The following is a 24,901-nucleotide window of genomic DNA, read 5'->3' as shown; positions in this document are numbered from 1 at the left end:
GGTCCTTTATACTTTATTAGCTGGTCCACAACTACACCCACTATCCTCCTAAACATCCTCCCCTTTAGAGTCTGTCACCATTCATCCACTGGGGAAATGGACATTATGACAATACTATTCCAGTGATGTCAGACTCAAATATGAGGATTCCATTGAATCTCATATTCATTTAGAAAAGCACATATTACCATTATCTATGATCTATTGTATTTTTATTTTGTTAAATATTTTCCAATTATGTTTTGGTCTTGTGCAGGAGGCTTGCTGACTGGCATGTGTGATAATCTTTGCTCAAATGCAATGATGGTGACCCTTTTAGCTATGGAGTGCTTAGCCCCACCCCCAGACCAAGTGCCATGCCCCACCTCCCCCGTTACCCCACACTGGGAAGGAAGAAAGTACTCCCATTGGGCTGCTGGACAGAAGGGTAGGTGAAGTGAGGAATGACCTCAGTAAGTATAGAGAGGGGGAAAGGAGTGACCCAAACCCTCTTCTCCCCTCTAGCTCTGCCACCTGTGAGCCACCCACCTTACTCCCTGTGGGCTCCCATTCAACTGCTGGGCAGAGGGACAGGGATATGAAATCAGGTGTTGTGGAGAGGGGGGAGGAGAGCAGTTCTGCTGTAATCCCTCTGCCTTTCTAGTAACCAATTGGGGGGTGGGGGTGGGAGATGATGGAGAAGGAGGGTGGTCAAGTGCCCACAAAGAGCTCTCTGGATGCCATCTTTGGAACTCATACCATAGGTTCAAGATCATTACTCTAATGGCTCTGTGAATGGATTTTCTACATTCAAATTCAACAGATTCAGTATTTATTATTTGCTCATAATATGCAAGGTACTGTGCTAGGTCCAGAGATAAAAAGACCAAAATGAAATACTTTCCCTTTAAAGATTTTGCCATCTACAGGAATTTACATTCAGTACTTCCACCTCTACTGATTTAGGAGCAACGGATTTCTCAACCCCTGGCAATCTGGTTTCTGTCCTTTAAAGAAAGCTTTTGTTTTGCAGGACTATTGTGAAAATGGAATGAAGTAATATTTGCAAAATACGTTATAAACTTCAAAGTACTATGTGAAGATAACAGTTACTGTTCATTATTTTTTTTTAAGTCTATGGTAGGTGTTGAGAAAGTAGAGGTAGTATATATAGAAGAATATGGTTGAAGGCAGGAGATATTGTGAACATGTGTTGGGAAAACTGGTGGATTTTAATGTCATGGGGAAATGACTCTCAACTGTACGGATCTACTAAAAGCCAGACATTCTCATTTCAGATGACAGCCCCAGAACTGCTTTCACAATCTGTTTCCAGGTCAAGTGAAAACAGGAACAACCACTTCTCCAGTTATGGCTTCTGAAATTATTGAAAAGGAAAGACAAAACTTTGTAAAAATTCTGCAGCAAGATCCTGATTCTGTGCTAGATACATTAATTTCTCGGAATCTAATTTCTGAAGAGGAGTATGAGATCCTCGATACTGTTACAGATCCATTGAAGAAAAGTAGAAAAATGTTAATTCTGGTACAGAAAAAGGGAGAAAGAAGCTGCCAGCAGTTCCTTGAGTGTTTACACAGCGCTTTTCCGGAATCAACAACCAGTTGGTGGTCTGTACTAGGTGAGTCTGAGAATGTATTAATGTTTTTTTTTTTTTAAGCCAGATTTTTCTGAAGAAATAATGCATTTTCTATGGTTTGCTTTTACATTCCTATCTCTTCTACAGATAGTTTTTTAAAAATACAGGCTAAGAGAAGCTTGTGCTTTCTGTTTATTTTGAATGAGGTATATACTTTCCCTCTCTCTAAGAACTTTTACTTTCTCTAAAGATCAATTTCAGTGAAATTTAACCTACATAGAGAAAGTTCAAGTTTCAGTATAAACAAAGTCCCTAAAATCTTAATTTTAATCAGTTCAAATGTAGAGAATGGTAAACTTATCACACACATACTTCAGAATTCTGATTGGTTGATATCATTGAGTGTGTACATTTATATTTATGTTAAAATAAATTATAGATTATTTTCTATTGGGAAATTTGGGAATTTTTCAACACTAAGATCATTTGATTAGGTTAGGAATTTTATTATTAAAAGGTCAGTTAATTTTCCACAGGAAAAAAGTTATATCTTATCATATGCTATGCTAGCTATACCTGCTAGCCATTTTGAAAAAAACTTGGATATGGTGAGCTAGTAGCTACATATTTATATTTGAAGAACAGTTTTTGTGACTGTTAGTAGAAGTCCAGTTTCCTAAAGAAATACAAATAATCCCCTTTTTTCCTCTTAATTTTTTCAAGATAACACAAGTAATAATCTTTTTTTTCCTCAGAGGAAAAAAGTGTGGGAGGAATTTGGTAGATATTTCCCTTAATAGAGACTATTTTTTTAAATCCTTACCTTCTATCTTAGAATTAATACTGTATATTGGTACCAAGGCAGAAAAGCAGTAAGGGCTAGGCAGTGGGGGTTAAGTGATTTGCCCAGGGTCATATATCGAGGAGGTGTCTGAAGCTAAATTTGAACCCAGGACCTCCCATCTCTGGGTCTGTCTCTCAAACCACTGAGCTACCTACCTGCCTCACAAGACTGTTTAATACATTTCTAGGCTGCCAATAGATAGTAGAATTTCTATTCCTAGATACCTTTAAAAATATGATAAAATATTCTTTAAATGAAGATTTTGGAGATAACAGGTGTAGAACTATTGATGACTTCTAAAGATCCCTTCTATTTTTTAAGATTCTATGACAGCCATAAGAATACAGACTTTATTTTCATTTTGGGATTTCTAAGCCTGCTTCAATTCTCAGTTGTTCCTAGGGCCTGCCCAAAGAAATCAAACTGATTTTAGGGATCTCCATATGGTTAGTGGTTCAAAATTTCTGATTAACTCTCTCTAGGTCCTTTGAAATTGGCAACTTTTAAAGAGTGTACTAGATCTGATCTGGTTTCCTTGGGTGGGAAAAAAGGAATTTTTGGCTGAAGAATGAGGCCCACCTGAGTGATTGAAGCTTCTTGTTCTGTCCTTTAATGGAATGTTATCAAAACCCAAAACATCATAAAATTCATTTTTTTTCAATTTGAGAGAAATATCTATTTTGTTTTCCAGAATTTGTTAAACAAGAGAAAGGACATGAGAGAGCAAAAGCTCCTACGTTCACAGAAGAGAAAAAGAATTCAGAAGTTACTTTGCTCTCTGAAAAGAAACAATATAAGAATACTGATGACTTCATGTTTGTAGAAGAGGAGGGCCAAAATTTAAAAACTACTGGGCCTTTGGGAAACAAAATACTTAGTAATTTAGAAGTTACTTTGTCCTTTGAGGAGAAAGAAGAGGAAGGAGATGATGATGAACTGGAAGACACAGTGTATTCAGAAGACAGAGAGGTCTATGAAGATCCAGAAGCTATTGTATACTTAGGGGAAGAATGGGATGATGAGAATCCCGATTCTGATTTATACTTAGGAGAAGAGGATTATGTCGAATCCGTGGCATATTTTGAAGAGCCAGGATCAGCTGAGGAAGAAGAAGCTTCTGTGGAGTACACAGATTACTGTGGGGAAACTGACCCTGACAATTTCAGGTCCTCGGATGATGAACAGAACTATGAGAATCTAGAGACTGAAGTATCTCTGGAGGAGGAGGAAGCGAATTTGGAAGGTAAAGGGATAAAACTAGCTCTTTGCACACCCATCTTTCCACAACTTTTAAGGCTAACAATAAGAGCATTTCATGTTGTCATGATTCAGTTGGGAAAGAGAATAACAGATTCCTAGTACCCCTTCCTATCTTCCCCTTTGTCCATGCCCTTCATCAGAGGTAGGGGATGGTAGGGAAGGAATACCTAGGAGCAAGGGAAATAATGGAAAGTGGGAACAGCTGCAACTTTTGAATAGCTGTAGTGTAGTCAGACTATAGCCAGATACTAACTCGTAGATAAGGAAGTATCTTTTCTCAGTACAGGTCAGAGTACTGAGAGATTTAATGAATCACCAGGTCACACAAACACACTATCAGAGAGGTAAGACTTCTCAGGTCTCTTATCTTCTACAACATAACTTAAACTATGAACTTTTCAATTTAGGTATTATGTTTGAATCTTCAGAGAAAGCATATCATATTCAGTTTAGGCTTAGGGATTTTGATGTATGAAAAGATTTGGGAGATCAGGAGCCTGATGTTTAAAAGAGGAGCAACCATTGATCACTCGGGCAAGTGGGTACACTAAAAATAATGTTTCTAGGCTTGGTTTCATCTACCAATAGCAATTAGCAAAATAATGAGAAGTGCTCAAATACTTTCACATATTTTTGCCAAATTTCCCCCTTTTAATAGGGAAGTTTAAAAGATGTATGCTTTTAAGAATGGTATAGTAATGTCAGGAGGAGCTAGACCCCACTCTCAGTGATTTTTTCAAGACAGGTTTATACAGACATTTAGTTAAATGTCAGCTTCTTGAGATAATGGATCATTTCATTTGTATTTTTATATCCTCGGTTTTTAGCAAGGTGCCCCAAACATAGTATGTCCTTCATAAATATATGCTTCTTGAATGCTTAACTAAACTGAAGGGCCAGTTGTTAGATACTACATTGGAGTTGAGAGAAATATAAATGGCTTTTACAAGTTTGGGGGACATTGTAGGGGAAAGGTGACTTTTACTAAACACATTCCCTTTTATACAAGGCTTCATAACCCATTCAATTCTTGAATGAGAAAAGATTTATTCTTCTCCCACCATTGAGCAAAGAAAGTTGATTTAGACCTCATTTTCCCAACTCCTCCAATAAATTCACTACTATGACATCATCTACTATTTCTAAGAGAAGTAGCTAGAGAATACATTGGAAAGTTATCTGTTGGAGTTTAGATGAAGTCAGAGGCAAGTAGAGAGAAAGGATTTGTAAGACCTTGTTACAATATACAGTTCATTTTATGCTTAAGGACAATATGATGGTTCTCTATGTGGCCACAAGGACTTTATTTTAGGTAAAACATTATGAATTTAATCACAATTTTTCTGAGCCTCTCTTTAGGAAAATTTCTAACATTTAGGCAGAGATTAAAATTTCTACGTACATTTATTTCTTAAATATTTTTAAAAAGTTTTATTTTTGTCTAATGAACAGAATTCTATTTTTTCTCTTTCTTAACCCCTTTTCTGTATAATTCTAAATTACTTTCTAGAATGGTTGTAACCATTCAAAGGCCCATCAACAGTGCATCAGCTCATTTCCCACAGTCCCTCCAGTATTTGGCCTTTTCCTTTTTGTATGTGTCATCTCTGCCCATCTGATTTACATTTATATCCATCTCTGGTTAACCTCTGGTCTTTTTGTGGATGAGTTTAGTTACTGAAAACATTTGGGTAATGAAATAGCAGATTATATTGTGCCTGTGGATAGATATGCCCTGGGAGAGGAAACTGGGGAAAAAAGCATACCTTTTTTTAGAACTTCTCCATAGTTATTGAATAGGTGGGTTCATTGGTAGCATTAATTCAGGTCTCCTTTGAGAAGTCTATAAGTAGAATTGCCCCTCCCTTGATATCTCCCTTTTCTGCCACATTTCAGCCCCCCCCTCTTTTTTTTTCTTCTTGTTGCTGATTGCTCTGGGGCTGCCAGTTCTGTCTTAGTTCTTGACCCCATTCTTTCCTTTTTGCTTCCAGAGCCTCAGAATTGTTTTTGTATAGATTAATTAGAAAATAAGTAAGTTTCTCACTTAACAGCTTTGTTTGATTTGAGGAGATGTACAGGTCCTGTTCATACTTGATTTTGATTGATTCATTCAAGAATCATTCTTACCTAACAAATGTAATTACTTTTTTTTTTTTTTTTGGATCCTTACCTTCTGTCTTAGAATCAATACTATGCATTGGTTTCTAGGCAGAAGAGCAGTAAAGGTTAGGCAATAGGATTTAAGTGACTTGCCCAGGGTCACACAGCTAGGAAGTGCATGAGGCCAGATTTGAACCTAGGACTTCCCATCTCTAAGTCTGGCTCTCAATCCACTTAGCCACCCAGCTGCCCCTCAAATGTAATTACTTTTAAGGAGGTAAGATACTCAGTGGAGCACTATTCTCACAGATTAAAAAGGGAGAAATATTTTGTTGTTTGGAAGTTAGATTTACATTCTCTCCAAGCAACAGATAAATTCTCTAAAGAATCAGTCTTCAAAGTTAATTTAATTTTTGGTGAAATTTTGCCATTTGTTGTGTTTTCTCTGTTTCTGTAGAGAGAAGAAAAACATTCAAAGAAATTCTATCATGTTTGGAAATGGACAGGAATAGAAAACTTCTACCAAGTTTTGTTCAACAATTTCAGTTGGACCATGGATGTCATTGGATCCCTCAGACATCAGCAGATTTATCCTGGAATTTCCTAGTAAAAATTCAGTGCTTGGATGTGACTGCCAGAGACACAGTTCTCAGCCAGAGGGTTCCAGGTGAGGATGCCAAAGAGGGACTAACCACTAAAGTAGAAAATATGGGTCTTAGAGACAAAGAGACCATTAACCCACTTGATGTCCTTTGTGCCATCATGCTTTGTTCTGACAACTCTTTGCAGCAAGAGGTCTTAGGGAACATGTTTAAATGTCACTTTGCCCTTCCTCTGCTGCTGCCAGATGCAGAAAACAACAAGTGCCTTTTGATGTTGGGTGCCATGAAGAACATCGTGCCAAAGGTCTCGATACATTCTGAAGGAGATGCTGCTAAGAATGACACAAAGTCCTTGGTGTTTATGAAAATGCCACTTATCTCTTTTGTTCGCTTAGGGTACTGTGGTTCCTCTAAATCCAAGATTCTTAATGCAGTACTCAGCACTCCCCAAAAGCAACCTCTTGACATTTTTCACCACAGAGACTCCCTTGCCTCATTACTTCCTCGAAAAATCTCTGATGGCTTAGTTGAAATTACTTGGTCTTTTCCTAACAGTAGCTCTGGCAAGGAAAATCTTGACTTTTTCCAAGAGCCTGTGGCTGTGGCCAACCTTCGGGGAGATCTGGAATGCTTCTGGACACAGTTTGGCTTTTTAATGGAAGTCTCTTCAGCTGTGTTCATTTTTATTGATTGTCCAGGTGAGAGGGAATGGGACCTCCTGGCATTTCTAGGAGAGGCTGCTAAAGAAAGATGCTATTTCATTCTCAGTCCTCAGTCCAGGGAAAGTGAGGAAGCCCAACTATTCCAGAGAATTCTGAAACTGAAGCCATCACAACTGCTGCTGCTAGAGGAAAATGATATGGGGGATAGAGGAAGATATGTAGAGGGCCTCCGAATAGCCCTGAAGGAGGTAATGTGCTCTCCACTTAGACATGTGTCAGTGGAAGATATGGCATCACTGGCCAGAGAGTTGGGGATCCAGGTGGATCAGGACTGTGAGAAAACCCGAGGTGTCCAAGGAACCCTTAATGAAGTCACAGCTGAAGAAGATGAGGTTGAGGTACCCCAAAGATATACTCAGCCCAGACATCTACCTGAAAGCCAGTGTCACACAGCTATAGGAAGGACTGGGATTTTTAGGGGAGTCAGCCCTCAATGTCATTATTTCTACCCTACTACATCATTTAGCCCTTGTCCATGGGCCTGGTGGCCCCCACTGACCAGAAGTAAGGGTAGTCTTTATCGGGCTCCTCTGAGACCCCAGTGGACCATGGGCTCTAATATGTGGCCAGGGTTTAGGCCCAGATGGTTAGGCCCTCTGGCTTTTCACAATAGAAAGGCCAATATTCGAGGCAGACATCCTGGCAGATGGACTGGCCAACCCCAGAGAATTCATCAAGCTGCAGCATTAGTAAAATCCTCTAGATCTCCCCAAGTACAAGACCACCTTTTGGCAAGACCACCCAGACCCATTTCCCAAACTGTACAAGCCCCATATCAGGGTCTCCAGTCAAAAGAAATTATAAGAGCCAATAGAGTAGTCTTCCAGCCAGGTCATTTGCGAACTCGTGGACCACAGCCAGCAGGAACATTTATTCGACCTATGAGACCAAATTTCCATGTTAGAAGGTCCAGGAACCCAGGATGCCAACATGTAGAAGTGACCAAAAAGTCTGTGGGACAAACACAAAAATCAGGACAATACCAGACTACAGAAGCAGAGTCTACAAAAACATCAGAGAAGACCAGGAGACCAGCATCCCAGGCAGTACATTCTCAATCAGTGGGATCAAAGCGAGGACAAATATCTGGGCAACAAAAGCAAAATTTTCACACAGGCACCCCTGGGACACAGAGATCTCAGACATCAGGAGGAGCTGGGCAGCCAGTGAAACCATCCTCTTGTACAGGAAGCTCCGTACCCCAGAGATCTCAACCAGATAGAACAACTGGGAGGCCCGTAAGATCTGCTTGTCAGCCAGGAGCAAATACATATCACCAGACTCAGACCACAAAACCTGCTTCCCAAACAGGACACTCATACAGTTGTAATAGTAAATCATCATCCAGGTCCCAGGCCAAACCCCCTCAGTCTAAGTCATCCCGCCCTACAGGAGGACCCAAGAGAAGAGGAAAGTAATAAAATACTTATTTCAGCATCTAGTGAGTTTAATTATCAAGAGGCAGCTGGCTGGTACAGTGTCTTAAGTGCGAGACCTAAACTCAGGAAAACCTGAGTTCAAATCTGACTTCGGATATTTGTTAGCTGTGTAATCCTATACTTAATTTCTGCCTTCTGGCCTAAAACAGAGAGGATAGCAGAGAGGATTAGAAATCTTAATTTTCTCCTTTGTAAAATGGGGATAATACTAGGGCTTTCCTCCAAGGGTTATTGGGAGGATAAAATGAAATACTATTTGTAAAGGTCTTTGCAAACCTTAAAACATGATATGAATGCAAATTATTATTCTTATTATTATTGTCATAATTATAAACTAGATCTCCTTTACTAATACTATCTATCCCATATAGCTACTCAATTGCCAGATGAATTTATCTGATGCATCACTTGATCTTTTTTATTGTATTACTCCATTGGTAGAGAACCTTAAATGGCTTCTCCAGGCTGTGAAGGAGATATAACAAGAGGATAGAGGGTTCAAAAGGAGAAGATAGTGAATAGTTGAACAGGTCAATTATTGAGTTAGGATAATGAGGAAAATAAAGTGAAGCTACAACATGGGTGCTGGGCTGAGAAAATGGGGGAAAAGAGTAGAGAAGCGTAAGTTTAAGTAACATGAAAAATGTATTAGGAGGAATGAGATAGAGTATATAGAATGATAGAGAATTTAAAAATTCTCTTCTAATATTTGGTAAATTATATCTATTATCAATGTTTGCATATAAATTCTAATATGTGTATAATTAGAAAACAAGATATAATAATAATAATTATTATTTTTTAAAACCCTTGTACTTCGGTGTATTGTCTCATAGGTAGAAGATTGGTAAGGGTGGGCAATGGGGGTCAAGTGACTTGCCCAGGGTCACACAGCTGGGAAGTGGCTGAGGCTGGGTTTGAACCTAGGACCTCCTGTCTCTAGGCCTGACTCTCACTCCACTGAGCTACCCAGCTGCCCCACAAGATATAATTATTAATACATAACTAGACAACCTTCAGTGAATAAATAAATAATGGACCCATGATTTCATCCGTGGAGATATTGCCTGAATCAAACCCCTTCCTGTGTTCTCATTCTTTATGGTTTTTAATGGTGTCTTCTACAAATCCTTCCTAGATGATTCACTCAACATATTGTGGACTAGTGGTGTTAGACTCAAATAGAAATGGACTGACTGCCTGTTGACTTAGAAAACCACAAATTCTCATGTTATATTGCATTTTTAATTAGTTTGTTAAACATTTCCCAATTATATTTTTAGGTTTTGGCTTCACTCCCCAGTTTTGCTGGGAGGCTTGGAATTTGATACTTCTGCTATAAACTTTCTTCTAATTGTTTTTAATTTCTAGCGGTAGCATTCTATAACAATGTACTACCAGCTGTCTGTCAGTTGTCTCTTTCTGACTACAAGATTAACTCATCTTTTTTGCTAGTCATCCACACATTTCATGTTATTTCTTAAATCTCCATTTTCTATCAGCACCTCTGCTTGGACCATCATTCCCCCAAAGAGAGTATTTTATGATGACTTCCTCATCCCTCTTTTCAACTTTCTTTTGAGTATTGTCTTTTCTTATGAAATTTCAAACTTCTTGAGGTCAAGGATTGTCTTTCTTTTTCTTATTTGGTATTCCTAGTGCTTAGTATAGTGCCTGACATATGGTAGTTGTTTATTCCTGTTTATGGAATTGGATTGAATTGAATTAATTTTTAGTAACCTCCTACAGCATTTCTTTACTTACTATGAGATGTTCCATTGTCACTTGGGTTATTTTTAATTTTGTATTTGTAACTTAGAAGAGTATTTCATCTAAGTCTTTGATAAGATTATTAGGAGTTGTAATTCTTTTTCCATTACTCAATTTTCTGTTTTAGCTCATGAAACATAATGTGATAAATCTGTATAGATCCAGCTAATCAGTTGTAGTACTATAAGAAATAATGAAGGGGAAGGTTTCAGAGAAACATGGGAAAGCTTGTATGAACTGATGCAGAGATGGGATTAAAAAAAAACAACCATCAGGAGAATAATTTATATGATTATAATAATAGTATAAAGACAAACAGCTTTAAAAGGCTTAGGAACTCTGATCAGGTTATTCTATGGAATCCTATTATTAGGACTTCAATACTATCTGTTTTTTTGTAGTGCCATTTTTCCAGGCACCTGCTTAACTCTTGAGTCTACTCAATGAGTTACTATTTTCTACTTTCTCAATCATTATTTTGGCTACTCTAAATCTTTATTTTATACAAGGAAGGATAAAATAATTTTTGAAGCTAATATCTACCCTATTTTCATATAAACATAATTAAAGACTAAATTTTGCATCCCCTTATGGAATTGCTTTAAGTGTTTTGACTCCCTCTAGACTAAAATGACTATAATTCTATTTTTGCAGATACTTAAGGGGAAGATAATTCTTAGTAAAGTAAGTGACTCAGCTTGGGGATTCAGAATGGAACATTTCTTCTTCATTATCACCTGTAAAACTCCTTGTTCCTCTCCTGCTAGGAAACTGGGGATTAAAGAGCTAGCTTAACAAAGTGTGGAGGAAAGAATTTACTGGCTAATTGGAATCAAACCTCTTCTATAGATTATTTAACCAACATTTCCTGTTTTGTTTACATTTGAGTTTCTGATTAAATTTAGCAATCTCCTTTTCATTCTTTATACATTTACAATTCTATTCTCTTCTATTTGATTTCTTGGTCTTTCTTTTTTTATTCTAAAACATTTTAGTTTTTAAATTAAATTTTATTTTTTAACCAACAAAAATGTCTTTCTCCTCATGTTCCCATTGATTATGAAAAAAAAATGAAACCTCTGTTATTAAGATATATAGTCAAGCAAAACAAATTTCCCTATTTGCCATATCCACAAGAATATATGTATACATATCTATATTTATAGACACACACATACAATTCTTCTTCTCTACACTGAGTCACTTCTATATTAGGAAGTAGACAGCATGCTTCATCATGCATCCTCTGGGATTATGGCTAGTGAATACCCTGATCAGACTTCTATAAATCTTTCAAAGCTAATACTATTGTTTTAATTATGTAAATTGTTTTCCTGTGTTGTCATTTTTTTTTACTATATTTAGCATTAGTTTAAACAAGTCTTCCTAGGTTTCTCTGAAAACATCTTTAACATTTCTTTAAAAAAAAATGGTTATCTTCTTAGAATTGATAGCAAGTATGGGTTCCAAGGCAGAAGAGCCCTAAGGACCAGGCAATGGAGGTTAAGTTACTTCCCCAGGGCCACAGAGCAATATTTGAATCTAGTTTCCCCTCCCCTCCCCCATTCCAGGCCTGGTACTCTATTCACTGAGCCACCTAGTTGCCCTCATAGGTGATGCTTTTCAAAGCATTTCTTGTACACAGGTCATCACTGGAAATGTGCCTATGAAGACAAAGAAGTGAGGTGGAGTCAAAAAGGCAGAGTATCTGGAAGAAGTGTAGCTAAGTTATGGTACACAATAAGTTATGATAAAGACATTAGATTAAAAAAAACCTATTGTGATATAAGAAATGATGACAGGAGGGATAGCTAGGCAGATCAAGAAAAGTCCTGCTTTGTTTTACCAGTATTTCTTTCTTTCCCCTTCAAGTACTGGGACTCTTTTATGCTGTGAGGTAATAAAAAGTAGTCTAACATATCTTCCACACAAAAATACACTAATGAACCAAAGCTTTAAGCTGGGCTCCTGCTTTTTTTTTTTTTTTTTTTTAAATCCATACCTTCTGTCTTGGAATCAATACTATGTATTTGTTTCAAGGCAGAAGAGTGGTAAGGGTTAGGCAATGGGGGTTAAGTGACTTGCCCAGGGTCACAGCTAGGAAGTGTCTGAGGCCAGATTTGAACCCAGGACCTCCTGTCCGTAGGCCTGGCTCTCAATCCACTGAGCCACCTAGCTGCCCCCATTAGTTAGGCTCCTGATTTAAAACTGATGCTTGTTAAAACATTATCTGAGATAAGATGGATGCCACCTTGACTGACAGGGCTGGCAGTTGAGAATTTGGAATGTTCCCAGGTGTAGTGAGCCAGGGGCAAAAATTGGTTGGCTCCACCCTATAAATACTCCCTAGGAACAACAGTTGGGAGATGAGAGCTCAGAATTGAGCAGGCTTCTCTTGGAGCAAGAACTGGGACTGAGGGAGGTGAAGAGTGGAAGAAGAGGGTAGGCCTGAAACCTGTAAACTGTACCTGACTGAGAGAGAACTAGTGATCAATCAACACCATTGATAGTAGAGCAGAGAGAGTATACATATCATCTATCAACATCAACATCAATAGCCTTCCCTAATCTCTGGCTTGGCTGTGGCTAGGTCAGGTCAGAGTTAGTGAGAGGGTGAAGACTATTACATTGAATCTCTGGGAGCTTGAAGTTTACCTTTGATTGACAGATAAGTCAGTTGGATAGAATGTTCCCAGAGAGGCATGCGGGAGGCAGGAGAGAGGGCAGTTGAGAACCCTGCAGAGGTTCTGGGTCTTTTACCTGTCCTGAGGCTAGAAATCGGGTGGATCCTGGTCTTGGAGTGAGAAAGTTGCATACACTACTCTGCAAAGCTCTTCCTGTCCTTATACCGTTATCAACCTGTACTTGACCACCACCTCAGTGTCTACTGCCCCTAGATATTAGGAGTTTCATCATCTAGCTATCTAGGCTTCCCAGGGCCCGGGAGGGATCCGGGAAGTGGGCAGGAGGTGAAGAAGAGGGTGGAAAGGGTGGAAATATCTCAACTGTTAAGCCAAACAAATAGCAATAGGGTTTCCAAATCCTCAAACCTATTACCTTGTTTTCCTTTCCTCATTAATAGCTAATACAGTGATTTACCAACAAGTACCTTTCCCGAGCGGTTATTCTGCCAAAGCCCTTGGGAAGGGAAGAATCAATACGAGATCAGATAACAATGTTTCCAATAGCCAATCAATAGCCTTATCAACAACTAATCCAACTTCAGGTTGGGCCTAGTGAGGTTAACCATCTACCTAACCTCTCAAGGGTCCCAACCTGGGCAACTGTTAGAAGGAAGCAACTGACAGGCTTAACCAATCAAGCCTGTCAGGGAGGAGAGGGATAGATTGCATCCATAGCTATTGTGAGAGGAGTGGGTGTTCCTCCCTCACCAACTATAGCCAGCTTAGGCCTTGGGCACCTGATCCCTCCTCCATTCATACTATTTCTAAGATCTATATACTATCCATTATCCAAGATCTAAAGGAAGATATATATATATATATATATATATGTATATATATGCATATGCATAAAGACATTATAGAGGCCTTTCATTCCTTTTTAACATGCTTGAGGACTAATGTTCAAAGAGTGGAATAGTAAGGGAAAAGAAAGAAGAATATTCATGGAGTTATATTAACCTAGTGACTGCCTCTCTCCTGAAATTCTATTTTATGAGTATGGGAGAAAGGAACTTTTTTGTAAGGGCAGAAATGCTTTCTGAGCAAAGGTTTCTGGCCTTGTTCCTATCCTATCCAATGCTGTGCAGTGCTTACTTTCCAAAACCTTGCCCCACCCCCCAAAAGAGCTTCTTTAAATATTTTCGTTCCTCATTTTGCTTTTTTATCTCTTTGGGATACAAACCTAGTAATGGTATTGCTGGGTCAAAGGGTATGTATTGTTTTAGAGCCCGTTGGGCTTCAGTCCAAATTGCTCCCCTAAATCATCTTACAACTCCCACAACAATGCATTTATGTCCCAGTTTTCTCATATCCCTTGCAAGTTTTGTCATTTTCCTTTTCTATAATAATAGCCAATCTGTAAAGATATTTTATTTTACCAATTATATGTAACAATTTTCCATGTAAGTTTTCTGAAATTATATGATCCCAGTTTCCTCACTCCATCCCTTCTTTACTCCTTCCCAGAGCTGGCAAGAAACTCTATCTGGGTTATACATGTATTATTATATAATAACCAATCTGATAGGTGTGGGGTGATACCCCCAGAGGTGTTTTAATTTGCATTTCTCTAAATAATACCTCTCACTACCTTCCTAACTCTTTATAAGCTGACTCCTTATTTTATTATTTCACCAGAATTATCTCTCCAGAATTATTAATATTCTTTCAGTTGCCAAATCCAATGACCTTTTCTCAATCCTCATTCTTCTTGACCTCTCTGTATCTTTTGATACTGTTAATTATTTTCTCATCCTTGATATTCTCTTCTCTCTAGGTTTTCAGGATACTACCCTCTTCTGGCTTTCCTCCGACCTGTCTGACTGCTCCTTCTTTGTTTCATTTGTTGTATTCTCTTCCACATCATACCCTTTAATCATAGGAGTCCCTCAGGGTTCTGTTCTGGGCTGCCTTCTCTATACTACTTTACTTGATGATCTCATCAGTTCACATGGATTTAATTACTCTCTAGACCAGTGATGGTGAACCTTTTAGAGATGGAGTGCTGCCCCCCCCCCCCAATGCTATGCCTGTACCTCTCAGAGACCATGTGCTGTGCCCCTTCCCCCCATGAGTGCCAGGTCCCTGCCCCCCACTTATCCCACACAGAGGAGGGAGGAAGCGAACTCCCTTGGGCTGCTGGGTGGGTGAAATGAGGAATGTCCTCAGAGAGTGTAAAGAGGGGGAGGGGAGTGGCCTGAGCCCTCTGTTCCCTTCCAGCTCTTCCACCTGTGAGCTGCCCACCTTACCCCCTGTGCACTCCCATTGGGCTATTGGGCAGAGGGGCAGAGGATGTGAAAAAATGTCATCAGGCATGGTGAAGAGGGGAAGGGGAGCAGCTCTGTCCAAGCCCCTTTGCCTTTCTAGTAACAAACTCTGGCAGGGAGTTGGCGGGGAGGGGAGTGGGGCTGTGTGTGCACTGAGAATGCTCTGTGTGCCATCTTCGACACCCATGCCATAGATTCACCATCACTACTCTAGGCTGATAATTCTCAGTTCTACCTTTCCTGCCCCAATCTCCATTAAACTCCAATATCATATGTCCAAATACCTTTCAGATATCTCAAACTGGATGTCCAGTAGAAGTATTAAATTCAAAATATCTAAACCAAAACTTTTCTTCTTAATCTCTTTCTCCCTCCTTAGTTTTCCTATTACTATAAAGAACAATACTATCCTCTGAATCCCTCAGACTCACAAACTAGGAGTCATCTTGGATTCCTCGCTATTTCTCATTTCCCATACTCAATGTATTGCCAAGACCCATTGATTTCACCTTTCCAACATCTCTCAATTATATACTTTTTTCCCTTTTAATATTGTCACCACTTTAGTGCAGGCCCTCTTTAACCCACAATATCATTATTGTAAAAGCTTGCTGTTGGGTCTGCCTACTTTCTCTCTCTCTACTTCCATCCATTCTCTATTCAGTGGAGTGATTTTTCTAAAATGCAAGTCCATTCATGTTACTCCCCCACAATTTTCCAACTGTAGTGGGTTCCGATCGTAATATGCTGTCTGGTATCTGGAATTCTTCTAATCTGGTCTCCTATCTTTCAGTTCTTTTAACACCTGTAATAAAAAGGTAATAAAGAAAAGGTAAATAGGGGGTTTTGGTCCTTTGGTGGGAAAGGAGTGTGCAATAGTGGATTGAGGTTGTAAGGAGAGATGTAAGGGAATGGCTGAGTTTAGGAAAATAGAGGACAAGGTAGTATAATGAACGGTAAGGGAGATGATGAGGTAATTAGGGGAGGCAGCTGCAACAGGGAGAACTCAGACTAGAGACAGAGGTTCCTGGGGAAGGAAGGCTGGACTCTTCCTGGGAAAATGGTATTTCTACAGACACAAAGGTTAGGGCCAGCCAGAAGTGGTTTGAATCTGACTAGAAGGCTTTCTAGTCAGTTTCTCAAGTCCACAAAGAAGGAGTCCCAAGGCTCCTCCCTGTTAGTGAAACTGAAGGGTTTCCAGGAGGAAGTATAGAGACAACTACTTCTTCCCAAGATGGATGCTCCCAGCTTCCCTCAGGAAAATAAAGAGAATTATTCCTTCCCTCCTTCAACCTTCACTTATCATTGAGTCAATGATTTAGCAAAGGGTTTGATTAGGTAACATGGGGTTTATTAAAGTTTCAGGGTTGATTATAAAGGAGAGAGGTGTTCTGGGTTTCCCTAACAGCCACTAGGGAGAAGCTCAAGGAGGGGGAGGGTCACAGGAATGGCTTGGATTGAGAGAGAGCCTGTTCTCTCTCAGCCAGGGAAGTTTGGCTGCCCTTGAGGTTAGGGAGTACTAGAACAATAAAGCAGGGGATAGTTTGTTTCAAGGGTAAGCCCTACTTGTCTATGGGGAACTAAATCCTCAAAGTCTAATCGCTACAACCCCAAAATCCACCCTTCTCCAAAAGCCCACAGGAAAATCAGGAAGGTAATAGGGGAATGAAATATGGAAGGTCAGGGAAGAGGTTCAGAGAAGTTAGCTAAGCTCCAAATGTCCAAAGACAAAAGCACAGATTCAAGGCAAGGTTTCAGCTTGAAGGCAGAGCCCAGTTCGCCCCTCTGCTCTTCACAAGCTTCTGGGACCAACTCCCTTTGTCAGAGTTCTAAGGCTGGCTAACTGCCAGAAATTCTACAGTTAGGTTTTGCAGGGGTAAAAGCCGTGATTGCATCTCTGCATGACACACCTTGCTCCAAACATACTCTTTAATCCAGTGACACTGGATTTGTGACTGTTCCATGAAGAAAATACTCCATCCTTTGGTTCAGAGCACTTTCTCTGGTTGGAGCCTATATTTCCTTGTGCTTTTATGGTTTTCCCTACATATTTATCTGTTTATGTTCAAGGTCTTTGAATCTTCCCTCCCTTTGTTTTCACTGTCACTTGACTTTCTGGGTCCCTTTTCTCTGATTGTGGATTCTTTGGGGATTGGATTGCAAAATGTCCCAGCCTTCTCCCATGTTTGGCAATTTATATTTCACTAGCCTAAGTCCCTTACAACTGATTTTTGGATGGCCAAAACTGGATCCAACTGGATGTTGTGCTCTTTCTCCCAGGCTTGGTCAAGTGCTACCCACAGCCTCCATCCTAACAATCGACCCACCTCCCTCTTCCTGAGTTCTCTGGTGCAGTGCCAGCAGTTCAGAAATTTGCAGCTTTGGTGCTATGAGGTTGCAATCTCAGCACACTTATCCTCTTAAAGAGCTGTAGCCAATCTTGTCATGGCAGGAGCAAACATTCAGCCTACAATCAGGTCTTCCTGACTCCTACAGTTCTCTATGCACTCTACTACCAGGATTAGAATTAAGATAATTGAATGTCATAGAAATCAAAGAAACAAAGTTGGTGAGTAGAGTGATCAAGAAGAATGAAACTGAGGAGTTTAGGAAAAAATATATCATTGGGTTCTATGGCCCATTTCACCCTTGTGCCACAAACAAAGGAATACTCAACAATATAAGGACAAGATTGACCACAGGTGCTGATGAAAAATAATGTAAAACCTGGAAAATGTATTCTTTAGCAGAATACATTTTAGAAAAACACAAACAGAAGGAAGGTTATTTAGGTTTTTTTTTTTAAACCCATTTTCCTGTCTCTGAGGGCTTGTTTCTTTCCAAACTCCAATTCCTGGTTGAGGGAGTGTTCAGTCACATGAACCTCCAAGCCTGTTTATTCATATAGAGGTCGGTTCTCATCTTACAAAAGGAAACTTCCAAATATAGAGGCACCAGCTGTTGCTCCAGTCTAGTGCCACTGCTATGGGAATGGCACTATCCTTGTCCCTTATATCCTCATTCTTCTTCAGAATCCCTTGTAACCTGAAGCCATATGACAAAGACTGATCTTGCATTCATTTCTTCTCTTCCTAAAATGGGAAGAACTACAAATACCAGGGGATTTTGGTGGCCACCCAGGGCTTTGACAGGAATTGTTAAATTTAAATATAGGGAATATATGATTTGGGTGAAATGTCGATCAGCATTGTTCTTTTTTTTTTTTTAATTTTAGTATTTTTCCATGGTTACATGATTCATGTACTTTCCTTCCCCTTTTCCCTCCCTCCTCCCAAAGCCAACAAGCAATTCCCCAGAGTTATACATCTATTATCACTTAATAGCTATTTTCATATTATTCATTTTTGTAATAGTCATTTAAAAACCAAAACTCCACTTCCTTATACCCATATAAACAAGTGCTAAATCGTATGTTTTTCTTCTGTGTTTCTACTCCCACAGTTCTTTCTCTGGATGTGGATAGCATTCTTTCTCATAAGTCCCTTGGGATTGTCCTGGATCATTGCATAGCTATTAGTAGCAAAGTCGATTAAATATGATTGTTCTACAATGTTTCAGTTTCTGTGTATAATTTTTTCTCCTGGTTCAATCAGTATAATTCTTGAAAGAGCTTGCCTCAGACTTTCTTCTCCTTAGTGAGTAACACAGGACTTTGTTGTGAGTCTGGGGGCAACATATCTCTCCTCTCCTCTAGGGAGTAGGTGTGTGCTTTTCTCCTCCCTGGGTTAGGAGTGTACCCTCTCTCTAAGAGAGAAGGCTATTATATATAGGTTTAGGGCTAATTGATCTGTGGGCATTGTCCCTATTCAATACAAATGACATTCACCAGGCCCCCCAGGTGCTAGTCCTTCCAGTGGGACTCACTCTCCCTCATCATGATTGAAGGAAGATGGTGAAGAAGTGTAGTGTAGGAGAGGTATAAGGTGGCAGGAGATAGGACAGGAGAAATAATGCTATAAAATGCCTTTGATAAATGCAATAAAGCAACTATATATACATACATGTATACACACAATGATATACTTTTTGTAATTTTATATAGAATTTTTTTCCTAGGGCATCTAGCTGTTTCTCTCATTAGATTTTTTTTTTCTTTAGAATATTTTTCCATGGTTACATGATTCATAATTTCTCCCCCCTCCTGGAGCTGACAAGCAATTCCCACCAGGTTATACATGTATCATTGTTCAAAGCTTATTTCTATGTTATTGATATTTGCAGTAGAGTGATCTTTTAACATAAAAACCCTAATCATATCTATATTGAGTTATATGATCGATCATATGTTTTTCTTCTGTGTTTCTGCTTCCACAATTCTTTCTCTGGATATGGATAGTGTTCTTTCCCATAAGTTCTTCTGAATTGTTGTGAGTCATTACATTGCTGCTAGTAGAAAAGTTGATTACATTTGATTGTACCACAATGTCTCAGTCTCTGTCTATAATGTTCTCCTGGTTCTGCTCCTTTCACTCTGCATCAATTCCTCGAGGTCATTCCAGTTCACATGGAATTCCTCCAATTCATTATTTCTTACAGCACAATAATATTCCATCACCAATAAACACCACAATTCAGCTATTCCCCAATCGATGGACACTTCCTCATTTTCCAATTTTTTTGCCACCACAAAGAGCATGGCTGTAAGTATTTTTGTATAAGTCTTTTTCCTTATTATCTCTTTGGGGTACAAACCCAGCAGTGGTATGGCTGGATCAAAGGGCAGGCAGTCTTTTTAAAGCTCTTTGCACATAGTTCCAAATTGCCCTCCAGAATGGTTGGACCAATTCAGAACTCCACCAGCAGGGTATTAGAGTCCCAATTTTGCCACATCCCATCTAATATTTATCACTTTCCTTTGCTGCCATATTGGCCAGTCTGCTAGGTATAAGGTGGTAGCACCTCAGAGTTCTCATTAGTTTTTTTTTTTTTTTAAACCCTTACCTTCCATCTTGGAGTCAATGCTGTGTATTGGCTCCAAGGCAGAAGAGTGGTAAGGGTAGGCAATGGGGGGTCAAGTGAACTTGCCCAGGCTCACCATTTAGGAAGTGTCTGAGGCCAGATTTTAACTCATGACCTCTTGTCTCTGGGCCTGGCTCTCAATCCACTGAGCCACCCAGCTGCCCCCTCATTAGGTTTTGACAAACTAATTCTTGTCAAACTGAGCACACAGCATATCAAGAGAGGGATAGGGACTGGACTTATGATTTTATTGGTTTAGGGATCTTCAGGTGAGAAAACTTTCTACTAATATGTCTTCTCTTCAACTCATGCCTTGCCTATAGTGCAGAGAAGTTAGGTGACTTATCTAGAGTTTCATGGCCAAGAGGTATTAGAGGCAGAACTTGAATTTAGATCTTCTGGCTTTGAGGCCAGTTTTCTATCCACTAGACCATGTGACTTATGTGGGCCACATGAGGGTCCCATAACAATTAGATGGATTGATGAATCTATTTACTAGTATACATTTTATTAAAAAGGTTGAATGTCAGAATCTTTCCTACCATCTTATTAGTCTTACAAAAGCATTATTTTGATCATGTTTCTCCTTTGAAACCTTTCAGATCCCCATTTAAAAAAAAGCTAAAGCCAATAGTCTTTTGCCTGACATTTTTGGCCTTTCACTCTCTGGTTCTGACTCTCCCTTCTTGTCTTCTTTCCTATTTTCTTAAATGAACCTCTGCTATCGCCTTGGACTCTACATTTCTCCCTTTACTGACATAATATCTCTCTGATACCCCTAACCTCCTTATCCCCTTTGAATCCCTTCTTCCTTTATGTATTGACATCTTTCTCAAACTTTTCCACGTGCAACTCAAATGTCACCCTCTATGGACGACTTCCTGACCACTTTAGCTAGAAATGATCTTTATTTCTGATTTCTTTGGGACAACTCATTTGAAAGCAATCATTTATTGCTTTTCATCCTTAGTTGCCTATTCATATATGGGAATGTGTATTTTAAAAAAAATTAAATTTTTTAAAAATTCTAAGCTTGATGTCAAATTAATGAACAAATGTTAATTATAGTAGAACAGGAGAGAGTCGCATATGAAACTGCCTGTTTCTACTATGTAGAGCTCACTTTTATGAATATGTTGTTATTTGCCCAACCAAAATGTCAGTTCCTTGAGTTTTTGTTCCCTTCTCAGTATCATACTTTGCACATAGTAGGTACTAAATAAAATTGATAGACCTGTCTACCTTTGAATATTTTGTTTATGACTAATTTGTTTGGCCCTGCTTCTCATATTTTTAGGAAAATTGGGAGAAAAAGAAGGAAAAGCAAATGGACGTCTTCAACTATTTTTAAGCATTATTTTTAAAAAAATGTAGTTCCCCCCTAAGAAACAGTGCTATTCTACTGCCACCCTCTGGATAATTTAAGTAACTACATAGCAATGAACTACAATGATATTTCTAGTGCATTTAGGAAAAATATTTATAAAATTTATTCATGACCAATTTATATGCTTTTGGGGGTGTAACACCCAGTTTGACACTGTAATTAGAATCTTGATTTCCTGGGCAGTCCTACTTCTGGTGAGGATTGTAACTTATTTACATAGGATAAGGCATTTATTTTATCTTTCCTCCAAAACAGGTCAAATCCTGACAGGAAAAAGAAAGTTAGATACTAAAAGCTCTAGTGTAGCATGCAATTAAATTTGAGCTAGAATAAAGGATGAATTGAAGAGCTAAAATCATTGTTCTTTACCCATCTAATCTAGATTCCTGTCTTCATTATGCATATCTGTCCACAACAAAGCCTGGTATTTTGATGCTATATTGTGGCTAGCTTAAGAATTCAGCCTCAGTGTATAAGAAAAAGAAAACCAGTTCAGGGAATTAGAGGGAGGGAGAGAAAGGAAGAGTGATAGGGATTTGGGAGCATCTATGATTGAGGGCATAATTCACTGAGAGTTCTAAAGGAGTGTAAGTGGTAGGACAGGTATAAGGTCTGGAATAGCTTAGGTAGCAAATAGAGAAGAGTCTTATATGGGAATAAGGAAGGGGGAAGGAGAGGGAAATGATTCTCCAGATTCATGCTCAGTAGACATATATTTGTTGAATTGAATTTAAAGACAGGGACTGAAGTTGAAAGGTTTTCAGGGCCCTAGTACCTATTCTATGCCTTAGGTTTCCAAATCAGGAGCTTAGGGGTGGGGGAAACAGATTCTGGAAGACTGAAGCACCAATAGATTTTGCTAAATGTATCTAATAGAGGAACTAGAAATGAGTTAATACCAAGGAGAAGACCTGGTAGAAGGCGATCAGTATTCTGTAGCATACCAGGATTAAAGTTCAAGAAATTTAAAATTATAAATTTTGGTCTTTCTATCTCTTATTGCCTCTTATGAAAAGTAAGTAGGTGCCATAGTGGCCCTGGGGTCAGGAAAACCTGAGTTCAAATCTAGCCTTGGACACTACCTCCTACCTGTATGACCCTGGACATTTAACTTCTGTGTATCTTGGTTTCTTCAACTGCAAAATGTAATTATATTATCTTGCATAGTTGTGAGGATTAAATAAGACAACAAAGCAGATGACGCTCATTTTTTTCTTATACTTTTTCTTATACTTTTCCATTATCAAAATTTCAATAATGAATATCTCTAAAACAGTAGAGGGCAGTGGTGTACCATTTTTGGGGAACATATGCAGCTACTTGAAGGTAAATGTTCCTAAAAGAGGCAGGAAAAACAGGAAGTGGTAGCAGTAAAACCACACCAAGTTACCACCAGAGGATACCAGGAAGCTAGGTTTTGGGGCATACTAGGGGCGATGATATCATCGGTGGGTCCCACTCCTTATAGCAAATTAAAAAAGTCATAACTTCCATATTTATAGCATTTAGCTATTACAAACGATCTAGACTTTTATCAGTGTTAGAGAATTCTATCAATGTATCTATATGTTAGTAGAGAAATCTTAGAAAGTTACTTAAAGTATTAGTAGAGCACTTTAAGCATTGGAAAGTGTCTTACATATATACATATATATGTATATATATGCACACATGTAAATATATATATATATTCCTTTTTATTTTAATTTATTGAAAAGAAATAAAATCTGTACCTTCTTTCTTAGCATTGATAGTAAGTATGGTTCTAAGGCAGAAGCATGGTAAAGGTTAGACAGTGGGGATTAAGTAGCCAGGACCATACAGCTAAGGAAGTTTTGGAGACTAGATTTGAACCCAGGATTTCCTATTTCCAAGCTTAACTCTCTATCCCCTGAGTCTCTTAGCTGACCCACTTTACATATACTCTTTCATTTATATTATCTTTTTATGGTCACTTAGCTGGTTACTGTCCTTACTGGAGGACCAAAATGACACTGAAGTGATGTCTTGACTTGTGTACAGACTGGATTTAAGTAAGTCAAAGTTGAACAAAGTCTTCTGCCTCATTTTCTTCCAGAGTCAATGAAAAGTCCAGTGGCAAGACAGTCAGGACAATTGATGATAGCCTGAGGATATAGTGAATAATCTTGGCATCTTTGATGTCTGACCAAGCTCTAGGTGCTCCACACATGTTATAACCTGTTTCCTGAGATGGTTTTTACCAGGATGTGACTGCTAGCAATGCTACAGCTTCTCGGAGCCACAGGTGAGAGCTGAGTGAAAGGTAGACACAAAAGGAGGATAAGGAGCCCTGAAAAGGGCTCCACAAGCTGTCCTATCAGAGGTACTAGTCTTCTCTGAATACTCCATACATCCTTTAGCTAGGAAGGGTCAGGAAGTGGCATGTTCCTTTTGCTTTGCTTTATTTGCTTTGATTAGTTCATGTTTTCCCCAAGTTTCTCTGAATTTCTCATATCTATTGTTTTGTACAGAGCAATAATATTTAATTACATTCATATAGATCACTCTTTATATAGCTATCCTCCAATTTATATGTACTCACTTTCATTTTTTCTTCCTATCACAAAGAAGTGTTGCTATGAAGATTTTGGTATACATCTGAACTTTCCCTTCATATTGGATGTTTGGAGGTATCTATAGCTCTTTAATATGACTTTGGTCTATCCAATTCCTTTTCTTCTGCCTGTAATTTAATTCAGTTCAACAAACATTTGTTAAGCTTCCTGACTTAAAACAGGTTACATTTTTGTTTGGAGTTACAATCATGAACACAAATAAGTAAATGCAATATAGTCTGAAGACAGAGAGTCACTAAAAACTGGAGAGATCAGGGCAGGCTTCTGGGAGGAGGTAGTACTTGAACCTTGAAGAAAAAGGAAGATTTTGAGAGATAAAATAGAAGAATCATGATTCTTCCCCCTCACTAAAAAATCCAGTCCTCCTTCTAATTTCCACCATCCTAATTCAGACCTTTATCTGCCTTTGTCTAGAATATTATAATAACTTTCTAAATGATCCCTTTGCCTCTAGACTCTGCCTTTTCCATTCCATCCTTCACAGTGATGGAAGATTAATTTTCCAAACACTCCACTCTGATCATTTCACTCCTCTACTCCTAAAACTTCAGTGGCTATCAACTGTTTATAAAGTAGAAGTTCCTTAGGTTGATGTTCACAGCTTTGCACAGTATAATTCCAATCTACCTTCTGCTTACAGAGAAGTTTAGAGTTCGAAGGGATCTTGACGATT

The 24,901-nt window shown here is 38.8% G+C and overlaps 1 protein-coding gene across 1 annotated transcript; it reads left to right on the top strand.

The window, feature by feature from the left end:
• The first annotated feature begins 1,350 nt into the window (after positions 1-1,350).
• On the top strand, positions 1,351-8,274 carry CARD6 (caspase recruitment domain family member 6). The gene is made up of 4 exons (XM_044681341.1): positions 1,351-1,618; positions 3,112-3,663; positions 6,238-7,442; positions 8,080-8,274. Exons 1-4 carry the CDS (start codon positions 1,351-1,353, stop codon positions 8,272-8,274), a joined length of 2,220 nt encoding a protein of 739 aa, XP_044537276.1.
• Positions 8,275-24,901: the final 16,627 nt, after the last annotated feature.

This window comes from Gracilinanus agilis, chromosome 1 (assembly GCF_016433145.1).
Source record: "Gracilinanus agilis isolate LMUSP501 chromosome 1, AgileGrace, whole genome shotgun sequence".
NCBI classification, from domain to species: Eukaryota; Metazoa; Chordata; class Mammalia; order Didelphimorphia; family Didelphidae; genus Gracilinanus; species Gracilinanus agilis.
This window is presented reverse-complemented; position numbering and strand designations above follow the sequence as displayed.

Coding starts and splice junctions, on each gene's coding strand:
- CARD6 (XM_044681341.1), top strand. CDS start 1,351: ATGGCTTCTGAAATTATTGAAAAGGAAAGACAAAACTTTGTAAAAATT. Junction 3,664..6,237: donor GGAGGAAGCGAATTTGGAAG/GTAAAGGGATAA, acceptor CTGTTTCTGTAG/AGAGAAGAAAAACATTCAAA. Junction 7,443..8,079: donor CTGAAGAAGATGAGGTTGAG/GTACCCCAAAGA, acceptor CACAAAAATCAG/GACAATACCAGACTACAGAA.